A 27,485-nucleotide genomic window follows, 5' to 3' on the forward strand; every position below is an offset into this window, starting at 1 on the left:
TTATTTTCCTAATTTCTGCCTCTTTTTTTTCAGTTAAGAACATCATCTTCTCATATTAATCTTTCCCAAGCAAAGTGTAACTATGCAAAAGGGTCTCCCTTTTAGCAGCATGAATGCGTATGTGATGTGTATGAATGTAAACCTTTGCCTTCATTGTTGTAACTATCACCCTTAATACATTTCGCCTCTTATGGTCTTGACAAGAGGCCTCAATGCCACATCTGATGTTATTTTTCTATTTTTCTTGTCTATAGTCAAACTCTCTGTATGCTCCACCAAAAGTGAATCACATCTCCAAACCACTTACCTCGCCCACTTTTCTTTGAACTCGCTCTTAGCCTGTCATTGAATTGAAAATATTAAAATCTCTGGAGGCTGTTGCTTCAATTCCCGACCCACTAATTTCATTGTATGACATTAACCTCAAATCTTATTTGAGAAATTGTATTTTATTTCATTAACTTCCAGAACATACAAATCTGTGTAATAACATATAGTAAGCAACATCCAATCAGTACTGCTGCTATAGGAGGCCCCCGTTTGTTACATTGACTTAATGTTCCGACCACAAGTGTGTGTTTAATTAACAGTCTTGATGGAGTGTGGGAGTCAGCTGCAGACATTCAAATGAGGCTGTATGTGATGCTGAGATAGGAAATCTGAGTCAGCATGAAAATAAGTCCTGTAGCAGAATGTTTTGGAAAAACATCTTAAGTACAGAAAACAAGTATAAGATCAAGCCTGTTTCCTTGACAGGTGAAAGAGCATTAAGTGGTTTGTTTCTTCGGAGCAAACTTGGAATAATCATCTTGTCAACCTGAAATATTCCTGGTACTTGTCAGAGCCAAGGTTGAATACCGTAACTTTTCCCCAATATCATCAAAACTAAATACAGTAATATAGATTATAGTCTGAGAAGCAGGTAGTATTTTTTTTCTTTCTTCAGCAGCTATCTTATGTGATGAAGAAAATTTAAGAATTAATTTTAAACTCTTGAGTGAGCCAAATAAAAGTGGTTTAGAGGTCTTCTTCTAGCCAAGATGGTAACTAACTTTGATTTAATAAAAATGTGCTGACTCGTTAGAAATAATTATCTGGCATCCAAAATTATAAAACAAATGCTGATTTTTTAATCTGCTTTTTGGACTTAGAATTATCAGCCTTGCAGCAGGAAGAGAATGGAATATTTATGCATGCACGCGTGCATCTTTGAGCAGGTTTCTGATACTAATTTTAATTTATTCATTGCAGAAGGTGATCTGCTTTCATTACTGTGTCTTCCCCATTTGCTTTACTTCTTCAGATGGCTGATCATTGCCTGTCTGCTAGGATATACTACAGTGTTTGCTGTTGACTCTTGCTCTGGCAGCCCACCCCATTCCTTTCCCAAGTGTTTCCTGCTCCATGTTGGCAAAAGTTCCACATCTGGAACCAGGCTTTGGAATTGGCTTCCCAAAGAAGAAACCTTCTGGCTCAGAGTCAGAAGAGGATGAGGATGAGCAAGTGAGGTACTTGGAATCATCTTGTTCCACAGTAGCTTCCTGTTCCCCAGTGCTGCCTTCATGTATTCTGTCTGGAAAATCCATAATTAATACAGATGCCTGTGAGGCTACAGAGTGCCTGCTTTTGAAGTGGAAGTCCGCTTGTGGCTGAGATGTTTCTTGAAAATATGTTTCCAAGTTGCGATTATCCCTCACAACTGTGGTGCTCCAAGCTGTGTCCATAGGATGAGAGATGGAGATTTGTACATCCTCTTGAGGTGAAACAGTCAATGACTCAAATATATGAAGCTGTGGGGTGATAATTCTATTTCTGAAAGAAACTGATTCCTCCTGGCTGTTAAACTCTGCATACACTGAGGAATTCCCACATGAGTGAAGCCTTTCAGTCACTGCAAAAGGAATTAAATGTTAGCATTTATGAGAAGTGGGGGTGATCCTGATTACTGAATTTATTCCTAGAAAACATTCCAATAACCATTTGCTGGTATCGATGAATTAGCAAGAGGTTGAAATTTCCATACAGGTGTGTTCACGCATTACTTTTTTAATCCTGGTTTGTTGAATAAACTATAAAAGCTTGATTCACAGAATTTGCTAAGACATATATCATGCCTTAGAAACTACGTCTAAACTCATGTACCACACAGAATCAAAATCAGACGTTATGGATTTGCATTTTATAACTCAGCTAAAGGTTCCAGTTATTCTTTGAAGCCATTTCATAGATTCATTGAGTTGAAGTCATTTAAGTTACAGAGTCCCGTTCATTGTGGGAATCCAATTTAAAGCCTGTGTTTGAAACCCAGTCAAAGGAAAACTCAGAGAAATTTTTTCATTTCTCTAGTTTAAACTGGTCTTAAATTTTGATTACCATTTCAGTTAGAGTCTACTAATGTGACTGTATAATCTGCCCTAGAATTTGGCCTGGTCTGTAGTTCCCTGGATTCTTCTTTCTTCAGTTTTTGAAGATAGAGATAACTGTCCTTCTGTAACCACATTTGCTAAACTAGTTCTGCAGGATTTCTCAAAGAGAATGTATAATCATATATAATCCACCACTTATGTTGATCAGACCATCAGCAAATTGCTTTTATATTCCAGTTGAATTCATTCAAATTCAGTAGGCAATTCCTTATATTTTTTATCAAACTAGAACTGGAAATCTGTTTCTCCAAACAGTTCTTCATAATTGGCTGAAGAAGAGACTGACTGAAAAGAGGAGTCAATTAATTCTGCCCTTTTTGTGTTATTCTCTTAGTTTTATGTGCTATTCATGGAACAACTGGAACACTGCGTTTAAATATAACTGATTGATTGTTCTTAGCATCTTTAATTATGGTTTTCTCATCAACATGTCTATATGTCCCCGTTTGCAAGCCTCTTCCTTCTCTCTTAATGAGTGTCTTTTTTAACTTTTCAGACCTTCATTAAGTTTTTTGGGAAATTATATTGGCTTTTTCTGCTATCTATATTTTTTTCTTCATTGGAATTCTTTGCAATTGTGCTTTTAAGAACTTGTGTTCTATAAATTACTTATCTTTCCCAGTTTCTCCTAATATTTATTGTTCTGAATTCATTAAAATCTGCTTTTTTGACATCCAAGATATGTAATCAAGTACACCCAGTGTTAGCTTCCACTAATTTCAAGAATTCCAGTATTATATGGTCATTTTCATCCAAAGGTACAATTTCTACTATTATTGCCATTGTTGTCTGTATTGGAAACTACCATCAAGCCAATGATTGGTTGGCTATTTCTGAAGCCCTAGACCACGGGTGTCAAACTTGCCATGTCACATGACATTTTGCAATGTTTTTACCCTTCACGGACCTGGGATGGACGTGGGCTGGTTGTGACACATCCGGCCCATGGGCCGCCAGTTTGACACCCCTGCCCTAGAACCTCCTATAATTTCCTGCCTCTTAGCACAAGTTCATCTGTAATCTCTTGAGTAGTGAGAACAGACAGATAATAGTTGTCAGCTGCCTTCTTCCTACAGTACTCTGGCATAGATTGCCTTCAAATGTGCAGTGATGATAGAGGTTAGTTGGAAACTCAGTGGAAGTATATTGAGGTTATATTACCTACAGAATCTTAAACAAAACTGAAGAAAGATTCAATAAGAGAAAAGCTTCATTTGGGCAGGATCAAATAGCATCTGTTCCACCCAAAATTCTAGAGGATGATATGCAAAAGCCTTACCAACTGCACCTGCCCTTTCTTCACGGCCATTTCTTTGCGGTCTTGTAGTTTCAGAGGAGCCGTCAGGGCTGCTGTTTCTAGCTCTTGAAATTGGGGTGGAGTCCGGGGATGGGGCAGAGATGAAAGCAGAGTCAGAGGAATCCGAGCCACTGGAAGACAAAGCTGATTCCTTTTCCAAACTACAGGCCTCAGAGCAGAAGAGAAGACCATTGTGAATGGTGATGGGCTGACCCAGCAGTGCTTTACGGCAAAGGCTGCAACAGAAACACGAGTCTTTGCTGTGCCAGTGTTGACCTTGTAGTACGATCTGTTTACTGTTGACACCTGTGCGAAGAGAGTAATTGACAAAGCATTTTACCTCCTGCAGTGTTGCTGGAAAACTATGTCCTAACTTGGTTAAGAACAATCTATCCATTATTTTGCAGACTTTTAAAAGATAGAATAAAAATTCAAGTTTCAAAATGTGTAAACAAAAGACAACACAAGATTAATATTAAATCAGAATGTTTTATAAACATGAAGCGGCATTGCATCCTAAATTAAGTTTTAACATTGTGAATCTTGTCCAAACTTCACAAATCTATATAGCAGCACTATATTACTCTTTTGCTTTTTACTTTTCTTGGTTCATATCTTGGGAGAGGAACCTCTGGCCTTCCAGCTGTTGTTGAATCACAACTTCCAGAATTTTGTATTATCAGGTGGCTTTGAAAACAGATTAAATCCCTATTATAACACTATCTCACTCAGTAACAACCACTCACTCAGAACCACAGATTTCAATGGAACTTATTCCTAGACAGTAAATATAGGATTCCAGCCACAAACCAATGGCTAACAGCCACAAAATCCACTGAATGAACCCCAGTATCAGCATCTGTCAAAGCCAGAGAAAGCTAGTTTATGAACTATAATTTATAGTCATCATAAGCAGTTAACCATATTATTCAGAGGTATAATAAATCTAAAATTACTATATGCTTGACACCTATTACACTATTTGAAAGCTCCTCAGTGATACGAGTTTGTACTGAGATTTTCATTTGATTCAGCAAAGCAAAGCAAAGCAAAATACATATTTAGCATTGCAACTATCACATTATGTAAAATACTTACAATATATATGTAATTCTGTTTAGCTTACTACTACGGTTATTGCTTTTAAACAATATGACCTGATCCTAGCAGCTGTAACTGAAGGTAACACCTTGAGTTGCAAATAGCAGAATGGAAGATCTAGTTGTAGTAAACTGTATAACAGACTTTTATATTTGCAACAATAAGAATTGTAAGGAGAAGTTGGCCTAATTATTAAATTAGACACAAACTATCTATTGTGGTGATAAAGAGCATATTAAAGCTTGTTGTCAATTTCCTTTGCAAACGTTTAGCTTTTTGTGTAGCTTGGTAGCAATAATTTGAATTTAGAACCTAACACCTAGTGGTATGGCCTTAAAATGGAGACAGCTAATGTTACACAGATGCTACACACCTAGAGGCAAATCACAAGAGATCATCATTGAAACACTGATGTTTATGGTACATATTGATAACATCATGAAGAATATTAGACGTGTGAAAAGTAATAGTAAGGTCAATCTAATAGCTTATCAAAACATTCCACAGGAAAAGATGCTGTATAATTGTATTAATGTATTTATCTCATCTCAATACTGATATAATCTGGAGAGTAGGGTTACTGCAGAACCTCAGTTTGTTGGCAGGGAGCCCAGTGATCACTAAAAGTTATGTCCAATAAAGTATGCTTTGTTGCTTCTATCTTCAAATGCTTTGGTTCTCCTTTTAGGTGAGCGTTTTTCTCATAACACTATGGATGCCAAATACATAATAATTAAAATATATACCAGACCAAACTCTGAGTCATGGGCATGCACAAATGCCAATAGTGATGGCATAAAATGAATTATATTGTTACGTATTTGCATATGGTAGCTGGGGTGCAAATCTATAAATAGCACATTTTGTATCATGTTGTATCTTGATCATGTCACTTCCCCCTCCCATTATCTTCTCCAGTAAATGCCCATGTGTATCTTTACAATCACGTAGTCCCAAGTAACCTTTGAGTAACATTCAGGCAATCTTTAGGCAAGTTGATACTTCTGAAAAACGGGAAGGGCCGTAAATTCTGTGCACATGCTTGGCTTGCAAGAACATGCCAGATTCACTCCTTAATAGGCAGCACTGATCTAGATGGAGTGATGATCTGAGGCAGGTTCATACTTTCCTCAAGTCTACAGAAGGATTCTGGACCTACCAACAATCTCTCCACAGGCTTGACAGATATCTGCATAAAGACTCTCAAAGCAAGCACAACAGCAGGGTTGTCCACCCTTCATCACATATTGCTGAATGCTCAGGGGCAAGTCACACTCGAGACAGCAAAAGTGTTCTTCATGCCAGCGCATGCCTTCTGCCTCCACGCACTCGGAGGTGAATATCAGCTGAAGAGACATAAGAGATGAAAACTCATATTGCTATGAACTACATATTAAGATGAAGTACACAGTGTACCAAGTTCAGTTATCTTCCTAAGGTAAGAGCACAGGCTACGGAACTATTATTTACTCAACTCTTTGCAATGACCCTATCCTATAAATCAAGCTTTCTGCTTAAAAATACACCATATTTATCCAATTGATAATGTTCTCTTGATATTTATTTATTTATTTATTTATTTTTCAAATTTATATGCCGCACTTCTCCCGTAAGACTCGGGGCGGCTCACAAAATAAAAACACAACAACAATCCAAGTGCTAAAATATAATATCTAATATATATCAAATAGGTCATAATCTATTCTTTAGATATATCTCCAAAGTTATCAGGCTTGAAACCATGTTAAATATGTACACTTAGTTTACTTTTGCCTGTTTTGATGTTTCTCAGCAGAATAAAGAATTCTGAAACTCCACTAATAACACATTGATCTCTGTATATTCTAATTTCTTCCCTATTCCTAATTACAAGATCAAAAAAATTAAGGGAAGCAAATTTAGGAATTTCTACAGGGGACTATATATATAATCAAAAAAGTTAAGGAAAGCAAATTTAGGAATTTCTACATACGTATACTATTATATATATATATATACATACATACACACACACACACACACACACACACCAGGGGTGGGTTCTACTTACCTTTACTACCGGTTTGCAGGGGGGCAGCACACACTTGCTTCGCATGCGCTCTTCTGCACATGCGCAGAAGCGTTTTGATGACATTGGGGTTGGTGGGCGGAGCTTCCCGCTGGTTTTACTACCGGTTCTATAGAACCGGTGTGAACCAGGGGCAACCCACCACTGACACACATACACACACATATGGTTAGATCTCCAAAATAAAATCTCTCCAATTATGATGGGGAAAAATTAAAAATCCCACTATATCATGAATGCTCTCCTATGGGTAACCGGATTGTAGCTCCAGTCTTATCAATCTGGATTTGGAAATGGCCAGGCTAGATATATCAGTTGATTTAGTTACAAAAGCACAAACATACCTACCTGATCACATGAAGCACAGCGAGGGCGGAAAAATTCTGCATGGTGCCGACCACAAAAAATCTTCTCATCTCGATGGAAGTAAATTAGATCTATGAGTGGTTGCTGGCAAATGTGGCAGACAAAGCAGGTAGGATGCCACCAGCACTGTTCGCCCAGCTTAGAGGCAAATACACCTTGGTCTCCTCTGATTATATTCATATCACACTAAAAATCAAGCAGAAATAATTTCTTTATCTTTAGCCTTAATTATAACTTTCTTCCATCTGTAAACTATTAAGACTGCTATGCATGCTTTCATTCAACAATTAAAATCAAATTATTTTACCCAGGCAATTTAAATTGTGAGTGAAAGGAACATGTATAATGCAATGTTAGCAAATTGCACTTGTTTGCCTAGCTGTTTTTTCTGCATATAGTTCTATAGTGTTTGCTGTTTTGTCTAATATATATTGGTTTTTATAACAGAGGAGACAACCACTCAGTGTTCCTCCAACCAGTACAATTATTATATAGTCATTTCTTGCATTTCTAAGATTTCAGTAAACACTGCCTATATCTTTTTCAAATATACCTTCTCTGACATAAGGACCTACAACTTCCACCTGCACCTGTTACCATATCCAAAGTTAGTGTAACTGCAAAGATCACACTAAGTAAGGAAAACAGGGCTAGAGATCAGTCCAGACAACTTGATAATATGTCCAATATCATGGTAAGAATAGCTCACATTTCTGCATAGGTACTCTTGAGCTGTGAAAGGCAGATGACGTAAAACTCCCTGTCCCAGCGATTCCTGTCGCCGCCATGCAGCAAAGGTACGGAGTTGCTTTCTTTCCTCTTCACCGATGAATGGACAATATCTCTCCTTAAATTAAAAAAAGCAAAAATGGTGCCAAGATCCAAAAAAAGCATTTAGATAAAAATGTGTATTTGAGATGCAGGAACAAAACAGACATATGTTGATCAAGTTGCAAATATTTTTGAAGTTTTATTGTAATACCCAAAGATTCTTTTCAGACTTGTGTTTTTTTTTCCTTGACAACATTTTGCTTCTCATTCAGCTTCTTAGATGAGAAGTGAAATGTTTTGAAGGAAAAAAAAAATCCAAGAAAGTCCAGTTGCCTTTTGAAAAGCAACTTTGGAACAACCATGGCCTAGATGATTGAGAATCTGCATAGGCATTTATTATAATGACGTAATTTTATTTTCACATTTGTGTTTTATTCGATGACTTTGGTCGGCTTGGTTAAAAAAAATTGGCTTGTAAATATTTAAATGAAGATCTTGCTGCATATAGTTATCTTATTAGTCAAGACGTATCATGTATATGTTAACAATAAACTCCAAAGCTATATTTAGTTGGCAGCTCATTTCTCTACACTCTTAGCTCTTTTTCTCTAACACGATTCTGAAATTCTATACATATCTACTCAGAAGAAATCCTACTATGTCAAATGTGACTTATTCCTAAATTAATAGATACAGGATTACATCTTGGCTTTTCTCTATATCCTATTTTTGTCCAATACACATTATTTGGAAGGAAAAAATTTACACGGTGGGCACTGGGCAGTATGTCCCAATTTAGTGATCTCTTTAATATTTGAGTGCTAATTTTGACATTAATGTTGGAGTCAGTCCTGCCTGTATGGAGGGTACCAAATTGAAGAAGAAAGTGCTAGGGGTTGGCTAAGTCATTAGAACAGCATTGCAACAATAGCTTTAATCAAAGCTGGTTACTACCTAGTGGATTTGAACCCAAAGAGTTTATTTGTAAAGATAGCACATTCCGTGTAGACAGAAAGAGACACTGAATCTATCTTTACTTCAGTGAGCCAAAAACCTTTCAGTTGTTTAGTTCTTGGAAACAGCAATAAAATCCTGAGTTAGCTTTCTGACCGGAATATCCTAGAGCAGGGGTTCCCAACCCCCAGTCCGTGGACCGACACCAGTCCGCAGCATGCCAGAAACCAGGCCACACAAATAAGTGAAGCCCCATCCGCGGATTACAAGTAGCACATGAAACCACATCCTGTCTGGTCTGCGGAAAAACCTCTCTTCAAGGAACCGGTCCCTGGTGCCCCAAAAGGTTGGGGACCACTGTCCTAGAGGATCTTCATGAGAACATTAGTTGCAAGTAAGTTTGGTGATCCATATAGCAGTGGGATTCTGGCACAAGAGGCCGTACAAACGTATCTTCCCAATCACAGTGATGTCAAAATGGCAAACCGTGTCATGATCTGCAATGCAACTTTGCATTGCATGTAAGAACATGAAGAATAAAATTGTGTTACTGTGCACAATTCATCACACGTCCCCTCTTTTCCCCCACAGGCATTTCAATCACCAAGTTAGTGCATTATTATTATTTATTAAATTTCTATACCACCCATCTCACCTAAGTGACACTGGCCTGTTTGTAACATTTGTTTGGTTACCTTTTCTCCTTGTTACCATATAAAGAAAGAGAAAGAAAACTGCTCCTACTGCTGTTTTTTAGAAAGATGATGGAGCTGCATGACTAGAATTTGAAAAGAAAGGACAGCCCAAATAATTTTTTCAGTGCAAACAAGGGGCAGAAGAAAATAGTTTTAGCAGGACTCTTCAATCAAGTGATGCAGGAGTAAAAAAGACCCGGCAAACCCTGGATAAGGCTTTAAGAAGCTTACATCACAGTCTTGTGGAGGCAGCTGGTAGAGGAGAATTTTAATACGGAGCTGATTGTGAATAGCAGCAGGTACCACAGCTGATGAAAATGAGCTACTGCTTTGTAATACCTGTAAAAGTAAATGAGATGGAAATGAAACAGTGATATTTCTATGTATTGGGGAAAGAGTTTTCTGCACTATCCTCTGTCTTACAGGTCATCTTCTCTAAGCTTGATAAAAGAATCTGAAGTCCTTCCCACATTAAGAGATGAAGGGATAATTAAAACAAACCAACAGAAGGAGGAGAGCTAATTTACTTTCCATTTATTGTATAGCACATAAACTAGGAAAAAAGAGTTTGGCAAAAGCTAGACTTATCCTCCTGCATATGAATTTGATCAAGCAGTTAAGACTTGAGATGGGAAGTCTCCTCACCAAAAGAACAGAAAAGTTGGGCAAAAATGATTTTTTAAAAAAGTTCCTTTGTTTTCTGTACTTTTCCATAGCCTTTTTCCTGAAAATTAAAAATACTGAAAAATATATTTCCTAATACATTTATTTATATTATACAATAAAATTGTTGAAATGAACAGAAATAAATTTATAAAGAAAGGAAGAAAAACATTTTTTGGAAATACAGTAAATTAAGAAATAAGTGAAGATACAAGGGTAGAGTGAAGCTTTCCTCAGTATAGTTTTAGTATGAAAATGATAAATGATCAAACAAAGAAAATACTGATAATTTCAAATTCAGAATAGAATACTGATTAAACAACATTTCATAATTCTGAAAATTATGAGTAGTTTTTCTCAGCCTTACTCAGCCATAAGTATTACACATATTTCAAATTTCCTCCCATTAGTTTTTGCTCCCCAAAATGGAAACGGGATCTTTCCATTTGAACCCACTGCTTCAAAACTGCCAGAAAGTTTACATCTTCAAGTGATTTTACATTTTCAAGTTGTAATCATCTACTGATTACAATCAGTGGTGGGTTCCTCCCGGTTCGGCCTGGTTCCACCAAGCCGGTAGCGGTGACAATATGATGTCACCGAACCGGTTCTGGGCCCACCCACCCACCCACCCACCCACCCCCCACGTTATTCTTACCTTTATTTTGGCCCACCCCCAATCTATTGCTGCCTCCTGTGTCCCAGCTGATGGCTAGAGGGAAAAAAAACTGTTTAAACTCTTGCCACAGGGCTTCAAAGGGCCGCCCTACAGCTGATCAGTGTTAAAAGAAAACAAATGAGTAGACAGTTGCCTGCAAAAATAAATGGGTAGACCAGTGCCTGCAAAAATACATGAGTAGATCAGTACCTGCAAAAATAAATGGGTAGATCGGTACAGCTCTGCAAGCAGTTAAAAGCCTGGTAGACCAGTCCCTCTGCTAAATCCTAAATAATTATCACATGACCATCAAGCGACACCCACAAAATAAGGCACGCCCACAGAACCGGTAGTAAAAAAAAATTAGAATCCACCCCTGATTACAATCCACCTGTTTTCAAATTCTTTTCTTTCCTGGAATCAAGCTTGACAAAAGGTCATGTGTGCGGTACTTGTATTTACACAGATTCATGTGATGTGGGCTTGGTCCCAGATCCAGAGGCAATAGCCAACCTTGCTACTGTCACAACTCCAAGTGATTGTCAAATGAAAACACTGTTCACTAGCCGATCTGGGGAAAAAAATCTCAGCAGGGTTAAACCTTGTGAATATTTAAACAGGAAATCAAAATAAAATCCCAGAACTTTAAACTTGTCTGTGAAATTGAGGGGGGGAAACATCCTGGAGTAAGGCAGTGGCAAGCCATATTGTTTGAAGAAGACAAAAATGATCTTCTGTGTATAGTCATCAAGAAGTCTGACCTGAGGAAAATTTTTACCTTATACCAAAAATAATATATCACACAAAGATGTAGACCTGAAAGCATCTTACTGGATCTGATGGAGGAAATTCAGTGGTTGGACCTGGATAATCTTCCAGGGCACAGCCAGAATCACTGTCTGAAGATGAAGCAGGTGGTAGAGAAGTTACAATTCTACTACATGGAGACCTCTCTCTCTGGGACCAAATATGGCTTGGCTGGGACATCCGCAGAAAGGAAGTGCTGAAAAAAACAAAACAAGAGTCTATAAAAAAAGACCAATTATTTCCTTTCCCCTTACAGTCTCAGAATAAGGATAACAGAGTTGGAAGGGACCTTGACTCTTTCCCAACATTACACCTCTCAGATGAGATACCCTTTGGCTATCAATGTCTCACTTATACAGGATTACTGATATATATATTTAACATGGATTACTAAGATTTTCTATTATATCTGTGAGACAGAGGAGAAACAGAAGCAAAGTATTTCACAGGATCATTGCAATTTGGGGGGGGGGGTGGTAAGTGAGACTTGTAGTCATGTAGCCTTTTAAACCAAAAGGGATACTGTGGGGGATTTTCCTTTGGCCCTACATATATTAGTTAATCAAATTAAGAGTTTTTGTTAAAAGAACAAGCAGAGTCATGTTCTATAGACATAAGTTATACAGCTAATCACTTTGAATATGACTAATTTCTCATTCACATATGGCTAAGGGGTACAGGTTTCATTCTGCCCTATTGCACTCTTTATATTGAATGCCTTATATTCACAAGAAACCCTGTTACAATTTTTAACTTTTGCAAAGCTGATATTTTCCCCAAATGCTGGTGCCATAGTCAGAAGAATCGATGTATTACAAGTTTGAAGTAGCACTAGTCTTTGGCTATTTTTGCATTTGAATTTCACTATTTGAAATTCAGTACCCTTGGTACTGGAATGTACCTATCACTCTCCCCAATCCTCAATCAGCCAATTATATATAGTTGAATTTTCTCATATCAATGTATATTTTTATCCAGTTCATCAGGAATAGCTTCAAGCCTGATGGAATGCTGGTGGACTACTCTCTTTCAATGACAATAGCACAAGTTGGCTGCCCATTATAGGTATTCTTATAATGAATTCAAGTTAGGGTGAAAAATGTAAGCACTGTACTAAGGATGACACATAGAGAGAGACCTAACCCAAGCGTCAATGTTTAGCTAAACTGGGGTATGGTGGCTTTAGCATTTGTCTAAGAATGCTGTATTCCTGAAGTTCTGATCTAACTTTTGGTCTCCAAAATGGCAGCCAATATGCCCTTAGAATATATCAAGATTGCTACTCCAATGAATTTTCTTAAATACTATGTTAACTGTAAATGGAAAATGGACATGTCACAAAATAAAGCACAACCCTCCAGTGTAAATTTTATTCCCTGAATGCTTCTAGGTCCCAAAGGTGTTCTTAGAAAGTTATTTTAAAAATGGTTGATGTAGCCAAATCTTTACTTGAGGTATGTCTTCCTGCTCTAACAAAAAACAGGAAAAGATAAGTAGCATCCTATGGAGTTAGCTGAAATGGCAAGGAACACTCACACCAAATTCCTTTCTGATATGGCTATTTTGTGAATAGCTAAGTCAGTTTTTTTGTGAGAGCTTTTTTCTTTCATTCCAAAGATGCACATTTGTATTCCAACTTTTTAAAGCGAAAACCATAGCATAATTCTTCCATATAGTACTGGGATATATCCCAATTTATACCTCTGGAAATTACTTCACTCAAAATATCTAAGTGCAGTCTTTCTAATTCCTAACTTTATTTTGTGAGCCTGGATTTCTGGAGACAAAAGTGTTAGGTCTCGATCACAATATTTTCATTATTGGCTAAACTGAATTTATCCCCCTTGTATTTGGCTCCATTATACTTACAGAATCCTATCTTCTCACAACCACGTTAGATGTATGGTTTCTCTCCAGAAGGCCTTCTCGGTATCAGGATTAAGGAGTGGCAGAATCCCCTCTAAACAAGAAATAAGGGATATTTCATTGATTACAAGTGATTGTAATTTGAATGGAATAAATTGCTCTGTGAAACCCATTGATCATTTATTTAATATAACAATTCACAATTATAGAATAGCCTTCTCATTGATAAGCTCTTGATACTTGTATTTGGGGAAATACATATTATGTGAAAGTTCATTCTTACAAACAAAACATGTCTTTCCAAGCTTGTTGTGTATTTTATAAAGATATTTTGTCTTACTTTTCTCGTTTTCCTGCTTCTACAGTCCTTCCAATATTATTACTAAAATGCATTGAAACCACATTTTTCCTTACCATCAGATCTAGACACACAGATAAATATTATTTATTCACTCAAACTGCCTTTATTTTTTATTGTGAGTCACATAAAGCTTGGATGAAACACAGTGGCAAAGATATGCAAATAAACAAGGAACCATACCAGACATATGCTTTATTAAAGAGACTAGTAGATGATTTCACATAATCCCTAATTTGTTACAAATTGCCCACAGGTGCTTGTTAACTGGAAGAGCATTCATTTTTTCCTCCTTCTTGAGGCCATGACTATTTCATAAATGGTTGACATAATACAGATTTAAAGTCATGGTTATTAATATAAATTTTGGTTCTTGTTCCTTTTATGCCTACCACTAGTATTAAAATCTCATATCCAAAAAGTTTTTGCCAGCCACAAACATAATCAGCTAGTGTAATCCATAATACTTCTTGTGATTGTGGTGTGAATACATAGATTGACAGCAGTAACTATTAACTATTAATTGATCACCCTAACCCAGTGATGGCTAATCCTTTTGCCATCACATGCCAGGAGGGAGGGGCGGAGTCACACGCCCGCATGCCCACACCCATAATTCTATGTGCCCCGCCCCTGCGCATGCGACCCCCCCTGCTCTCCCCACTCCTGGCATGTGATGGCCCAGTAGGCCCATTTTTCTTTCTCATCTGGCTCCAGGGCCTCTCTAGGAGTCTGGGGAGGGCAAAAACAGCCTTCCCCACCCCCTGGAGGTCAAAAACAGTCTGTTCGACAACTTCCGGTGGGACTGGAAGGCCCTTTTGCTGTCCTCAGCTTCCAGGGCCTCTCTAGGAGTCTGGAGAGGGCGAAAACGGCCTCCCCCCTCCTGGAGGTCCTCCGGAGGCCGAAAACAGCCCGTTTGGCAATTTCAAACGGGCCATTTTCAATTTCAAATGGGCCATTTTCGGCCTCCGGAGGACCTCCGGGAGGGTGGGGGTGGGGAAGGCCATTGCTTCAGTTAATGACCTTGTAGGCCACATACTACTATATATGCAAATAAACATACCTGCATTTAAAGTTGAATAGCAACTATGGCCACTCAAGAATGAACAACTATATGGATCTTTCTCCATTGGCAAGTCACAGCGCTACCTACCCAAGCTTGAGTTGGCAGAAAACTGCTGTCTACTGTCCCAATTTCTGACCCCCTAGCCAGAGCCAGAGCTCTACTGTATTTGTTCTGAATCACTGCTTAATGATGTTGTCCTGATTATCTCTGTGTAATGCATGGAATACAGTGTGTGATTGACAATTCCTCCAACCTCCAAAAACCAACTTTCAGATTACTCTGGGTTCTGTTTGGGAGGCAACAGGACAGTTTGGGCCTATCTTTCCCTTGTTGCACAAAACCAGAATGGACCATGGAATTAAAGCACTTGTAGCACTGCACCACTGCTTCATTCAGATAAAGCATTCACATTCAAAAGTGAATCATCTTTTGTATCATTGAAAGTAGCAATGGGAATCTCTCAGAAATTATGCTGTGAATGAGACCACAGTAAATGTCTATGTGAGAAATGGACAGAATCAGAATCCAATGGCTCTGCTGATACCATCCCATATTCCGTGGACCTGTCTACACACATTCCAAATTCTATGGCTGCATTGTTATAGTCCTCCCTAACTTGGTTCCTTCTGATAGGTTGAACTTCAACTTTAATCAGTCCAATCCAGGAGGGAAACACTTATCAGGTACTAGTTATAAGTTAAGGTAGGTATTATTACTACATTATGTAAAAGGTGGATTAATTGTGCAAGTATATAATCAACATAACTGATAAATATAAACATAACTGATAACATAAAAATAACTGATAAAAATGAATCCAGAAACTACCATCTTGCATGTTGCTTGAATTTCAATTTCAGATTTGGGGAGTCTTAACTATGGATTCGTCAGTTATAACACAACACACACACGCCTGCAAACTATAAAAAGCAGAACATTCATTGGATCCTCTTAAATACCTTGCGCAAAGCAAAAATGGTGGCATTGTTTTTAGGGGAGCCCTTTTCTAGTCTTGGAACCCTGGCATATGCCCAACTTTGCCACTACACAATTGAGGACTCACACATCCTGTCTGTGAGAAAGCCCTGACAATGGCCTTATAGAGTTGCCTTGGGCTTCATTTCTTTCCTTGACTCTCCTGAAAGCATTGTGGAGATTTGCCATTTTTCTTTCAAAATGTCACCCTTTTATTTTTGATACTTTACTGAGTTTAAATATAATTATGTTGTTTAATGCTGTTTCTTGTAACTTTTTTTAAAAAAATGTTGCTAGGCTTCACAGCTTTAAAAAGCAGAACAGACATTTCATTCAACACACTGGGATTGTTCGTGCTATGACTAGTTGAATTAATAGGCTTGGCATGTGCCCAGATTAGCAGCAAATCCGCTGCCATTGTGTGCAAACTGTTATACAGTTACTGATACATAAGCTGGCACTTGGGTGTGTGGCAAACCTATCAACACTATCCCAGACTTAATTCAAACTGAGTTGATGTATTGAGTCCAACTTCCTAAAAAACCTATGAGTCAACTCCATTTTCCAAAAACGTTTTCCATTCACGCAGCCATATATTTACATGGCAAGGATGCAGGTACTGTTCAAAGTTCAAACAGTTTATTTTCAGGGATATGGCAATCTTTTGGTTCTGGTGTTAGACTCGATCTACTCTGGCTGTGGGAATTGATTTTTCCCTTCATGCCTTCATAAGCCTGCAGTGTTAATCATTCCCAGATGCTTGGGCAGGGGGTTCATATACTGGGCAACTTTCCTGGTTAATGGTTATGGAAAGAAACAAGTTGATTTTATAACTCCCTTTTCCAGCTCTTGCTTGCTGACTTCCTTCCTCTTCTCCGTTTCCAAAACAAAAGGGGTTTTGATGGCAGTTTGATGTCTCAGTTCAACTTCTGTGACGACTTGGATACTTTCCCAGAGAGCGGCTCTCTCTAGCTAACTTTCCTTTCCCAATACCAAAGGGAGCAGAGAAAAAGAGGCAGAATGGGACTGAGGAAGAATGAAGATGCAACAGCCTGACTCTATCAGGAACCATGAATGGTTATAGCTTTAGTGGTGAGGAGGTGATCGGATCAGATGCTGTTTAAGCATGTAGTTATAAAAAGCTTTTCTGTCCAACTGGCAGGTAGCCAGAGAGCAAGTAACCAAGTTCTACCTGATTCATTTGGGACGTTTCACAATTTCTGAAATTCACCTCAGAATAGTACTAATGTAGAGGGACATATATAGTCAAAGACAAATATAGCATACATTACTCTAGCTTCAACTACTTATTTTTTAGGTTGGGAGAAGGAATGGCACTTCTATATATTGCCATTAGATTGCAAACAGCTATCCCCACATCCAACTTTCTCTTCCCCGATTTCTGATTTTCAACACACATTGTTGGATATTATTGGTACCTCACTACAAAATGGCAATTACACAATTAAAAATCTTCAGCAGAAAGAAGGCAAGACAACTGGAAACTGTAAAGATCAGCAACCAACTATAGAGTTTAACAACCAACTAATTATTTTCAAGTGCTTCAGAAGCATGCCTCATTTTTGGTACAGTGCACTCTTCTTAAATATAATTAGCAAAGAGAGCTCAAATTGTTTCATTTGCATCTGGATCAATAATTAACTGAGCAAATTAACTGGTGAGCAGGAGGAAAAATAAAAATAATACAAGTAATCCTCAAGTTACGAATGTAATGCTTACATTTGTAACCGGAGGATTCATTGGAGTGAATCACATCAAACAAACGTAATCACTCCCTGCTTTCACCCACGCATTCGCTAATCAAATGCACTAGTCATTAAGTGCACATGAGGTATCTCCAGGTGGGAAAGGCCATGGGGAGGGGGGCTAGCGATGGAACGGGCCACCTGCTTCAGATCCACCCAAGGACCCACCCTCATGATCCCTCCCCTGGAGTCCCCACAATTGCTCCCCCCCCCATCCTGCCCTGCCAGGTCATTTACCTTGTGAAGATCTAGCAAGCTGTCTCCTCTCCAGCCTCTCTGCTGCCGTTTCTTTGCCTGCTTGCACTCTTGGTGCAAAAAAGTGTTTGCAAACTGACAAGACTTTGGGGCAGCAAAATTGCATTGCTTCAAGCCTCCCATTGGCTTGCAAATGCTTTTCGTACCGAGACTGGAAGCTTCTGGGGGCCGTGATCTTGCGCTACTAATCTTGCGTGATCTCGCACTATAGTACTTTAGGCCCCTGTTCTCTACAGAGGTCTATAGCAGACCCATGGCAAAAGGCTTTGCAATGCCTTTTGCCACAGATCTCTTGCAGGCCTCAGTGCAGAGAGAACAGAGGCCTAAAGTACTGTAGTGCGAGATCATGCAAGATCAGTAGCGCAAGATCTCACACTACTGATTTCACACTACTGTGTGAGTAGTGATCTCGCACTACTTTAGGTCTCTGTTCTCTGCATATGCACCAAAACAGGCAAAGAAACTGATGGCTCGCTAGATCGTCACAAAATAAATGACTCTCCACAGGCCCAGTTCCTGTGGAGACCCAACAGGGTGGGGGAGTAGGCAGGGTAAATATTGCAGTGCCTTTGTGGGTCGTTCATAAGTGTGAACAACTGCTGTGGTGCTGCAACATTCATAACTTCAGTACTGTGTTGTAAATACATGGGGGAGGGAGGGTAATGTCATAACTTCGAATGGTCACTAAGTGAACTGTCATAATTTGAGAATTACCTATAGTTGATTTTACCAGATTCCAATATCTTACCTCCCAAATGCAGGACTAATATAGATAACTGCCTTGTTTCTCTGAAAATAAGACCCTATCTTATATTTTTTTGAACCCTGAAATAAGCGCTTGGCCTTATTGCCAAGCGCGATTGGGCTTATTATCAGGGGGTGTCTTATTTTGGGGGAAATAGGGTAGTATAGATAAGCATTGGAGGAGAGGACTCCAAAGAACAAATGGCCATGTGGAAAAAAATATTTAATTGTGTAACAGCAGAGGGGTGGGCAGGAAAAAATGTTTCTTTAGGGCCTGTACAAATTAAGAAGTTGAATTAAGTTCAACTTTATCAGTGATATCTAACTGGAGCAAACTCACTATCATTTAAAACAGATGAAATAGATCATGCAAGTGAGACAAATCCAGCACCAGAAAACTTCTATTTAGTGGGGATTCAGGAGGACTAGGTGAAACCTCATACTATACATATGGTCAAAACGCATGTTATCACTGTTTTAATTGAATTTCACAATAATTGATATTGTTTATTTGCATATTAGCACAGACCAAATGAAGGCAGTAAATCTTAACTAGGTTCTAGCGAATCCTTAACAATTTGTACGAATCATAACTTGTGGCTTTCAAAACCCTAATCAATTGTAATCTATTCAACAAACCATGGTTAAGACTAATTTAAATTGCATTGAGTGTATTTCCAATTCCACGTAAACTGGATCTAATCTATTGCATTTTTCTCTGGAAACAAAATCTTTATAGAAAAGTGACTTTGATCAAAATGAAATGCTGAAGATACCTATTTCAATGAAATTAAAAGACCTACTTGGATACAAATGACTTGAATCAGTTTTCAGATGTCTTGCTTTTAAAGCAACGTTTGTAATGAAAAACAGTTTCTCAAATGAGTTGTTGCAAGAGTGTCAAAAATTCCATACTGTATAACTTTTCACACAAGTTGCTGTGAGACCTCTATGGCGAGCCTTCACTTTCACATGGCAGGTAGACTACATGCAGTAGTACTCTGGCTTTAATTTTCACCAGTAGATTTAGGTTCGAAAGCCAACATACAAATTAAACAACAGTCCATAAGCAATAATCTGGATAGCAGTATCCAGTAATCTACTTGTGGTTTCCTTAGAACATTTTTAATGGAAATTTCCAGGCAAGAGGACCTCATAACCCCTACCTATAGCACTGAAAAATGCATGTTTTCAGGAAGCCAGTTATATCACAAATTATTTCATCAGAACAGGTAACCACCCATCAGATGACTCAAGCCAGAGGTGTTGATTGAATAACACAAAAACTGTCTCTTCCAGATGAAAAGCAGCAATCTGTTCATATCACTGCCTTCATTAAAGACTCTGTCAGCAGCCCTGTCAAATTAGCTACTGTATGGCTGCTCTCTTTAAAAACAAGCTTTCTCAAAACTCTGCACATACAAACACTATGAAAATGAAGCTATTTAGATTAACAAGACATTTTAAAAGCCCCACCCCAAAAACTATTAGCTGTTTCCTTCCACGATATACTGTTCTGGCCAGACTCCTTTTCCAAATGATTTGCTCTTGAAGAGAGATGGCTTTTTGTGCCTCCACATCAGGTATGAAGAATCAATTCTTTACAATATAGGAAGTTCTCCTCAGTTTAGTTATTCTCTAAATGTGCAGGGGGTTTCATCTCCCATAATTCCTAGCTATCAGTATAGAATTCTGGAACTTGTGGTCTCTGGAGTAGAGCAGCTGAGATAAAAATCACTGTCCTTCCAATCGCTAACTGTGCCCTCAAGTCAAGTTGGCTCCCGGTGAATGCATCCATGCAGTTCTCTTAGCAATTTTAAGTAGTTCCCCATTGCCTCTTCTACAGTATTTTCCCAACATCCTATCAGAAGGCAGGCCCCAAACAAAGACATTCCTACAGAGCCACTAGCCTCACCCAACTGACTATCTGCTACACTTGTGCCAGGTTTCTGATTCTGCTTCCTAGGGCTTCCATGAATGAGGAACAAAGAATGGCAATGTGCATAGGACTGGGGAGACCTAGACTCAGCCTCAAAAATTCACTACATCTGTCATTCTCTCTGCCCAATGTATCCCAAACACAATTGTTGCAGGAAATTGGTAAAAAAGGACTACTGTGAAGGGAAGATGGTGTAGATATCAAATGAATAAAGGCCAGGCAGTTAGACAGTAGGGAAATGGAAAAGTCAGTGTTCCAGCCAGGGTCCTGTTCTCATTTCCTCATCTGCTTTTTTAGCAGTCAAAGAAAAAGAAGACAGTTATCTAGGGGTAGAGACAAAAGCTCTCCATAATGGCTTGACTCCTGGCATCAGATTGGAAATCTGGGAGGGAGAATGAGGCAACCATGTCTGCCATTAGGGAATCTGTCCATATCACAGTTCCAGAAGTCCACAGTGTTGAACTGTGAACCACACTTGAATTAGATGTTACAGCCCTGTAGAAGCCCTGTAGTAAGGGTGCAGGAAACAGCTCCAAGGTTAGATTGATACTAACCCGTGGGTGGAAGAGACCTCAGACTTAAACATGAAGAGAAAACCCTCAGAGAAAGCAGGAATGTTTGTAGCATTTTCCTACATCTTTGGCTATTACTGAAGCCATATAATGACTGTCCTCATTTGTGTAACCATGGATGGCTCAGTAAAATGCTGTATTACTGGAGATACTATGAGAGTGGATTGTCCTTGTCTTTATTCATTGTGGATCACTGAAGAGCCATATAAGAGTTGTTATTTGCTGGGTCAAGGGAAATAAGAAAAGTAGAAACTACTTGTAACGACATGCACTGGAGGCTTTATGTTATGCCCATTGTCACTTGCAACATAAACATTTAAATGAAATAAGGGTACTTTAGAGCTGAAACAGCTGCTTTCAACTTTATTCTTGTGGAATCATGAACCTAAGATTAAGCTTCTGGCTTGACAGTGTGGAAAGCAAAGGTAATATCCGCCATAACCTGCATCTGACTTAGGACCAGCAGTGTTGTATTTTCCCATTTCTCATGCATCATTCCAAAAAGATCCACACAGTTACAGCTGCAATTAGCCTAGGTGTGGTATTGAGATAGTCTTATCTCATGCCAAACTGTACCTCTTCAAAGAGGAACGAACTTTTCCCAAGGCACATGGAACATATTTGTATAAATCAGAAACAGTGATGTCTGCAATTAAAAATAAAAGTAGAGTGATGTTGTAGTAGAAGGAAACAGGAATTTACATCAAACAAGGGCTGTTGAAATTTTTTACACAACAAACTACAACATCTGGCAGCTCATCTGCTACCAAGGAGTGAAACTGGAGCCATGAGGCAGGGGAGGGGAGGGAATCTACATTTCCATGAGATTATGAAGTTGCGACTATAAGAATAATTATACCTTCAGGGACTTTTCTACACTCACAGCTGTTTCGTGAGAATAACCTCTGACCACATTCTAACATTTATTTTCAGGGGGAGGGATACTTACTTAGGCAATAGATCAGATGAAATTATTTTGATGAAAGAGAAGATGTAAGTCCTGCTAATAAAAGGCTTATTGATTCCTTTCCATTTCAAGTGGATTTTTTTCCCCACCATCTACTCCACTGCTAACAAAAAGAAAGCAAGATTATGTCTTTTGGGAGCTCACAGTTACAAAAAAAAGGAATATCAATTTTTAAATTATTCCTTGAATAGCAGTACATAATCTCCCACCATACAACTTTCTCCCTCCCCACCCATTTTTTAATCATATTACTGAATTTTCAGCATTTCACCCCAACGATGCCCTTGAAGTGATGTCTTGGTGTCTGGAGGCCGTGTGGATCTGGATGGGGAGAAACAGGCTCAGGCTCAACCCATCCAAGACCGAGTGGCTGTGGTTTCCGACGTCCCGATATAGTCAGTTGACGCCATCGCTGACTATTGGGGGCGAATCGCTGGCCCCCACGGAGAGGGCTCGCAACTTGGGCGTCCTCCTGGACTCATGGCTGTCTTTAGAAGAGCACTTGACGGCCGTGACCGGGAGGATCTTTCATCAGGTTCGCCTGATTCGCCAGTTGCGTCCCTTTCTGGATCGGGACTCCCTACACACAGTCACTCATGCCCTCGTTACCTCCCGCCTGGACTATTGTAACGCTCTCTACATGGGGCTCCCCTTGAGGAGCACCCGGAGGCTCCAACTGGCGCAGAGTGCGGCCGCGTGGGTGGTTATGGGAGCAACATGGCGCTCCCGTGTGACACCTCTCCTGCGCGAGCTGCACTGGCTCCCGGTGGTCTTCCGGGTGCGCTTCAAGGTTTTGGTTACCACCTTTAGAGCGCTGCATGGCTTAGGACCTGGCTACTTACGGGACCGCCTACTACCACAAACAGCCTCCCGCCGGCTGGTACGCTCTCATAGAGAGGGGCTCCTCCAGGTGCCGTCAGCCAAACAATGTTGACTGGCGGCCCCTAGGGGGAGGGCCTTCTCTGTGGGGGCACCTACTATCTGGAACGAGCTCCCCCCAGAGATACGGAGGATCCCGGATCTGCGCACTTTCCGCCGTGCTTTGAAGACACTCCTATTCCAGCAGGCCGACCTGGCCTAATTTTTTTCCCCTTCTTTTAAATTTTTAAACTCAAATTTTAATTCGTTTTAAATTATTGGGAGTTTTAAATTGTCTCGGGCAAAAATTATTTAATTGGGTTTTAATCATGTCTTAACTTTTGTATTTATGTGTTTTATTTCGTGCCTGTTCACCACCCTGAGTCCTTCGGGAGTAGGGCGGTATACAAATTTAATAAAATGAAAATGAAATGAAATGTAATTTGTTTCATTGTTTTACTATTGTTATGTTGATATTTTTGTAATTTTACATTTTACTGTTGTAAACTACCCAGAGTAACCCCAGGAAGAGATAGGCAGCAAATAAATGTAATTAATTAATTAATAAACAATCAAATAGGCTGCAGAAGCAGATGGACTTGTAATTCTGTATCCGAAGTACGTAACATGAGGAAGGCTGGGAATTATTATCTTTTAATTCTAATTCTGTTAACAACCAATAGTGAAGCATTGTATGTCTGCTACTAATTAACCACAGTGTTTGAATATACAGTACTATTAAAAGTTGACTTAGAGAATAGATTCAGAAAACATGAGCTAAGAGTCTCTCTTTTTCTTGTTAAAACCTCCCTATTGGCAAGCACATCAAGAGATAAGGTATCTTTCAAAATCCTGGAACACCAGGGAATTACTTGAGGACTGGAAAAGAACTGATGTGGTTCCCATCTTCAAAAAAAAAGGAGAGGGGAAACAAACCCAGGAAACTACAGACCAATCAGCCTGACATCAATACCTGGGAAGATACTGGAAAAGATAATAAAAAAACAAACAAACAAATCTACGAACATCAAGAAACAAATAAAGTTATAACTAAAAGCCAGCATGAATTTGTTAAAAACAGATCATGCCAAACCAATCTTATTTCATTCTTTGACAAAGTGACTAAATTAGTAGCCCTGCGAAATGCTATGGTCATGGTATACTTAGATTTCAGCAAGGCATTCGACAAAGTAGACCACAACTTACTTCTTCGTAAGTTAGAAAAATGTGGGATAGACAGCATCATCACCAGATGGATTTGTACTCGAATGACAAACTATACTCAACGAGTTGTTCTTAACGGTACTACATCTACATCAGGGGTGTCAAACTCGATTTCATTGAGGGCCACATCAGGGTTGTGTTTGATCTGGGGGGGGAGCGGAGAGCATGCCCAGTGTGGGCATGGCTAGGGTGGGCGTGGCCAGCTTGACGTCACTCGTCGAGGTTCCATTTTCACTAGCACACAGCCTCCCCAAGCTCCGTTTTCGCTGGCAGAGGGCTGCAGGAGGCCGTTGTGGCCAAAAACGGAGCCCAGGCGGGCTGAGCACAGCCCTTCCAAGCTCCATTTTCACTGGCAGAGGCACCATGGGCCGGTCCTTTGCTGTTTCCAGGGCAGCTCTGCAGGCCAAATCTAAGCACCCCATGAGCCAGATCCATGGGCCTTGAGTTTGACACCCGTGATCTACATGGAGAGAAGTAAGCAGTGGGGTACCACAAGGTTTCGTCTTAGGCCCAGTACTCTTCATAAATGACTTAGATGAGGGCATAGAAGGAGAACTCATCAAATTTGCAGATGATACTAAACTGACAAGAATAGCCAACATCCCAGAAGACAAGCTCAGGATCCAAAAAGATCTTGACAGACTTGAACAACAAAATGAAATTGAATGTGGAGAAAAGCAAGGTTTTACACTTAGGCAGGAAAAACCAAAGGTATAAGTACAGATTAAGTGAAACCTGTCTTAAAAAAAGTAACTGTGAGATAGACCTTGGAATCCAAAAAAGCTAATACAATCCTTGGTTGTATAAACAAAGGCATAGAATCAAAATCACGTGAAGTATTAGTACCGCTTTATAAATCTTTAGTAGCCACATCTGAAATACTGCATCCAATTTTGGTTACCGCATTACAAAAAAGATGTTGAGACTGTGGGAAAAGTGCAAAGAAGGGCAACTAAGATGATTAAAGGCCTGGAGAGTAAAACATATGAAGAACAGTTTTAGGATTTGGGTTTGGCTAGTCTAGAGAAAAGAAGGACTAGGGGGGATATGATAGCAGTATTCCAGTATTTGAGAGGTTGCCACAAAGAGGAGAAGGTGAGCTTATTTTCCAAAGCATCAGAAGACATACCATGAGGGTATGAAAGAGAAAATGCATAAAAAACTTTCACCAGCACTCTTTTAAAGTGTTCTTGCTGTAGGCAAATTTCACAAAGCACAAATATTCACATGAAAAATCAAATATATTAGAGATACCAGTTGTGGGCTGCAAAAATTCAGGAAATTCCCACACACCAGCAAATAAGATAAGAAGATATATAGAAAATTCTATATAGATATAAAAAACACAAAATATAGAAAATTCTAATTGTTGCAATTGTCTAGCAAATGTCTGGATTTTGCAGTCCAGATCTGATAACCTAACATATGGTTCACATAATTAATGACCTAGGAAATGTTTAGAGCAGCAATAATTTGAAGTTACCAATTAAACAGCCTGTAATTGTAAAGATGGTCTCTATACAGAATTACATATAAGATTTATTTTTATTTATCAAATTTAGGCACTACTCATCTCACTAATGAATGTAGAAGCAGGTCCCTAATTGTTCAGGTGATGAAACAAATACAGTTCAGTTAGAATAGGTGTGCACCGTTTTGCAAATTCATAGAAGAAACGTAGCGGAACATGAAAAAGAAGGGTTTTTTTTTTACATTTTTATTTATTCAGAGGATGTATCATTAAGAAATATTTTGCTCTCATCCAAACTATCATTAACTGATTCCAATTTAGCAAAACATCTAAGACAAACACTCTCTCAACTCACAAGTCAGAAAGGTCCTTAATGCAATGTACTATCCCTATTTTAATCTACGAAAGATTGCCAACGGACTAAGGCTGCTTGTATAATCGATCCTATGACCTAAAGAGGAGCTTCCCGTTTTTAACAGGTTATTGTTATCTACACGAAAGCGCCGTTTTATCCTCATCGGGGATTGCAACTACAAAATTAAAGCGAGAGATAATCGCTTGTAGAATTTAAGAACTACTGGCAGGTTTTTTTTATTTTATTTTAAAGGATTATCACACTCTCTTTGCCTTTCTTCCGTACCCATAACAACTCCAGAGCGGGGGTCTCCAACTTTGGCAACTTTAAGCCTGGCGGACTTCAACTCCCAGAATTCCCCAGCCAGCAAAGCAAAGCTGGCTGGGGAATTCTGGGAGTTGAAGTCCGCCAGGCTTAAAGTTGCCAAAGTTGGAGACCCCTGCTCCAGATGACTGGAGCGACTCAAGATTCCGCCAAGTCAACAACAACTGATTTGAACGCAACTAATTTATACCTTATTCCTGCACAGCGAAGTACGTGCGGGGTTGAGATGACTGCAAGGGGAAAGGTGATTTTTAAAAAATATTTCCCCTCCTCTTGCTGCACGGAAAAAAAAACATCGGGACCCACAGCTTTCCTCACCATTTTTGGGTTGCGATGAGCCGTCCACTCAAGGAGCCACCCCCGCCCTTCGCTTGAAAGCCACCCGAAAGTCACATACCTGCGGTTGGTGCTCCTGCCTTTTTTTTTTTCTTCTTCTTCTTCTTCTTTTTTTCCCCCCCGCCTCCCCCCCCGAGTCCGGCTCTGCCCGCGGCGGAACGGTCAGGAATTCCGCGGCCAACTTTCCTTCGCTTAACGAGAAACTTTGCAGCCAATGAGGCGCGTTTTTTTCCGCCTCTGCCTAGGGCTTTTCTCTCTTCCTCCACGGTGTCCTCCACCACCTGCCTCGAGTGCAAATTAAACTCCTGGCTCTGGCCCGAGAAGAAAAAAAGCCCGCGAAGCGAAACCAAATCAGCTCTGTTTTGAGGCGGCGAGGCTGGCGGCGACCGTCGTCGCTTGGACTTTGCTTTCTGGCTCCCCGTCTTTTTCCCCCCGCCACACCTATCTGCTTTGCCCAGGAAACGGGATCCGTGTCCGCCCGGGTCCTAATTAGAGAGCTTACTTGCCTTAAAGACTCCAGGCAGCCAATGGAAGGGAAGCAAAAAGAGAAGGCGGGGAGGGGAGAGAACCGCGGCGCTGCGGGGAGGTGAAGGTTAACCCTGC

The 27,485-nt window shown here is 39.6% G+C and overlaps 1 protein-coding gene across 1 annotated transcript; it reads right to left on the bottom strand.

Moving 5' to 3' along the window:
- Window positions 1-433: 433 nt before the first annotated feature.
- Window positions 434-27,485, bottom strand: PRICKLE4 (prickle planar cell polarity protein 4). Its single transcript, XM_034414556.3, has 9 exons — window positions 26,944-27,485; window positions 13,676-13,766; window positions 11,831-12,002; window positions 9,910-10,017; window positions 7,968-8,105; window positions 7,241-7,444; window positions 5,984-6,170; window positions 3,706-4,029; window positions 434-1,891 (listed from the first exon to the last, which is right to left on the bottom strand). Exons 3-9 carry the CDS (start codon window positions 11,984-11,986, stop codon window positions 1,326-1,328), a joined length of 1,683 nt encoding a protein of 560 aa, XP_034270447.1. The 5' UTR covers window positions 11,987-12,002; window positions 13,676-13,766; window positions 26,944-27,485; the 3' UTR covers window positions 434-1,325.

This window comes from Pantherophis guttatus, chromosome 3, assembly GCF_059756535.1.
Source record: "Pantherophis guttatus breed Tessera chromosome 3, ASM5975653v1, whole genome shotgun sequence".
NCBI classification, from domain to species: Eukaryota; Metazoa; Chordata; class Lepidosauria; order Squamata; family Colubridae; genus Pantherophis; species Pantherophis guttatus.

Bases quoted from the DNA above. Each gene is read 5' to 3' on its own strand.
- PRICKLE4 (XM_034414556.3), bottom strand. From the start codon at position 11,986: ATGTCCCAGCCAAGCCATATTTGGTCCCAGAGAGAGAGGTCTCCATGT. The intron at 8,106-9,909 runs GTAAGCTTCTTA...TTTTAATTTAAG, and splicing joins TGCCTCCACAAGACTGTGAT to GAGAGATATTGTCCATTCAT. The intron at 6,171-7,240 runs GTAGGTATGTTT...ATGTCTCTTCAG, and splicing joins GCTGTGCTTCATGTGATCAG to CTGATATTCACCTCCGAGTG.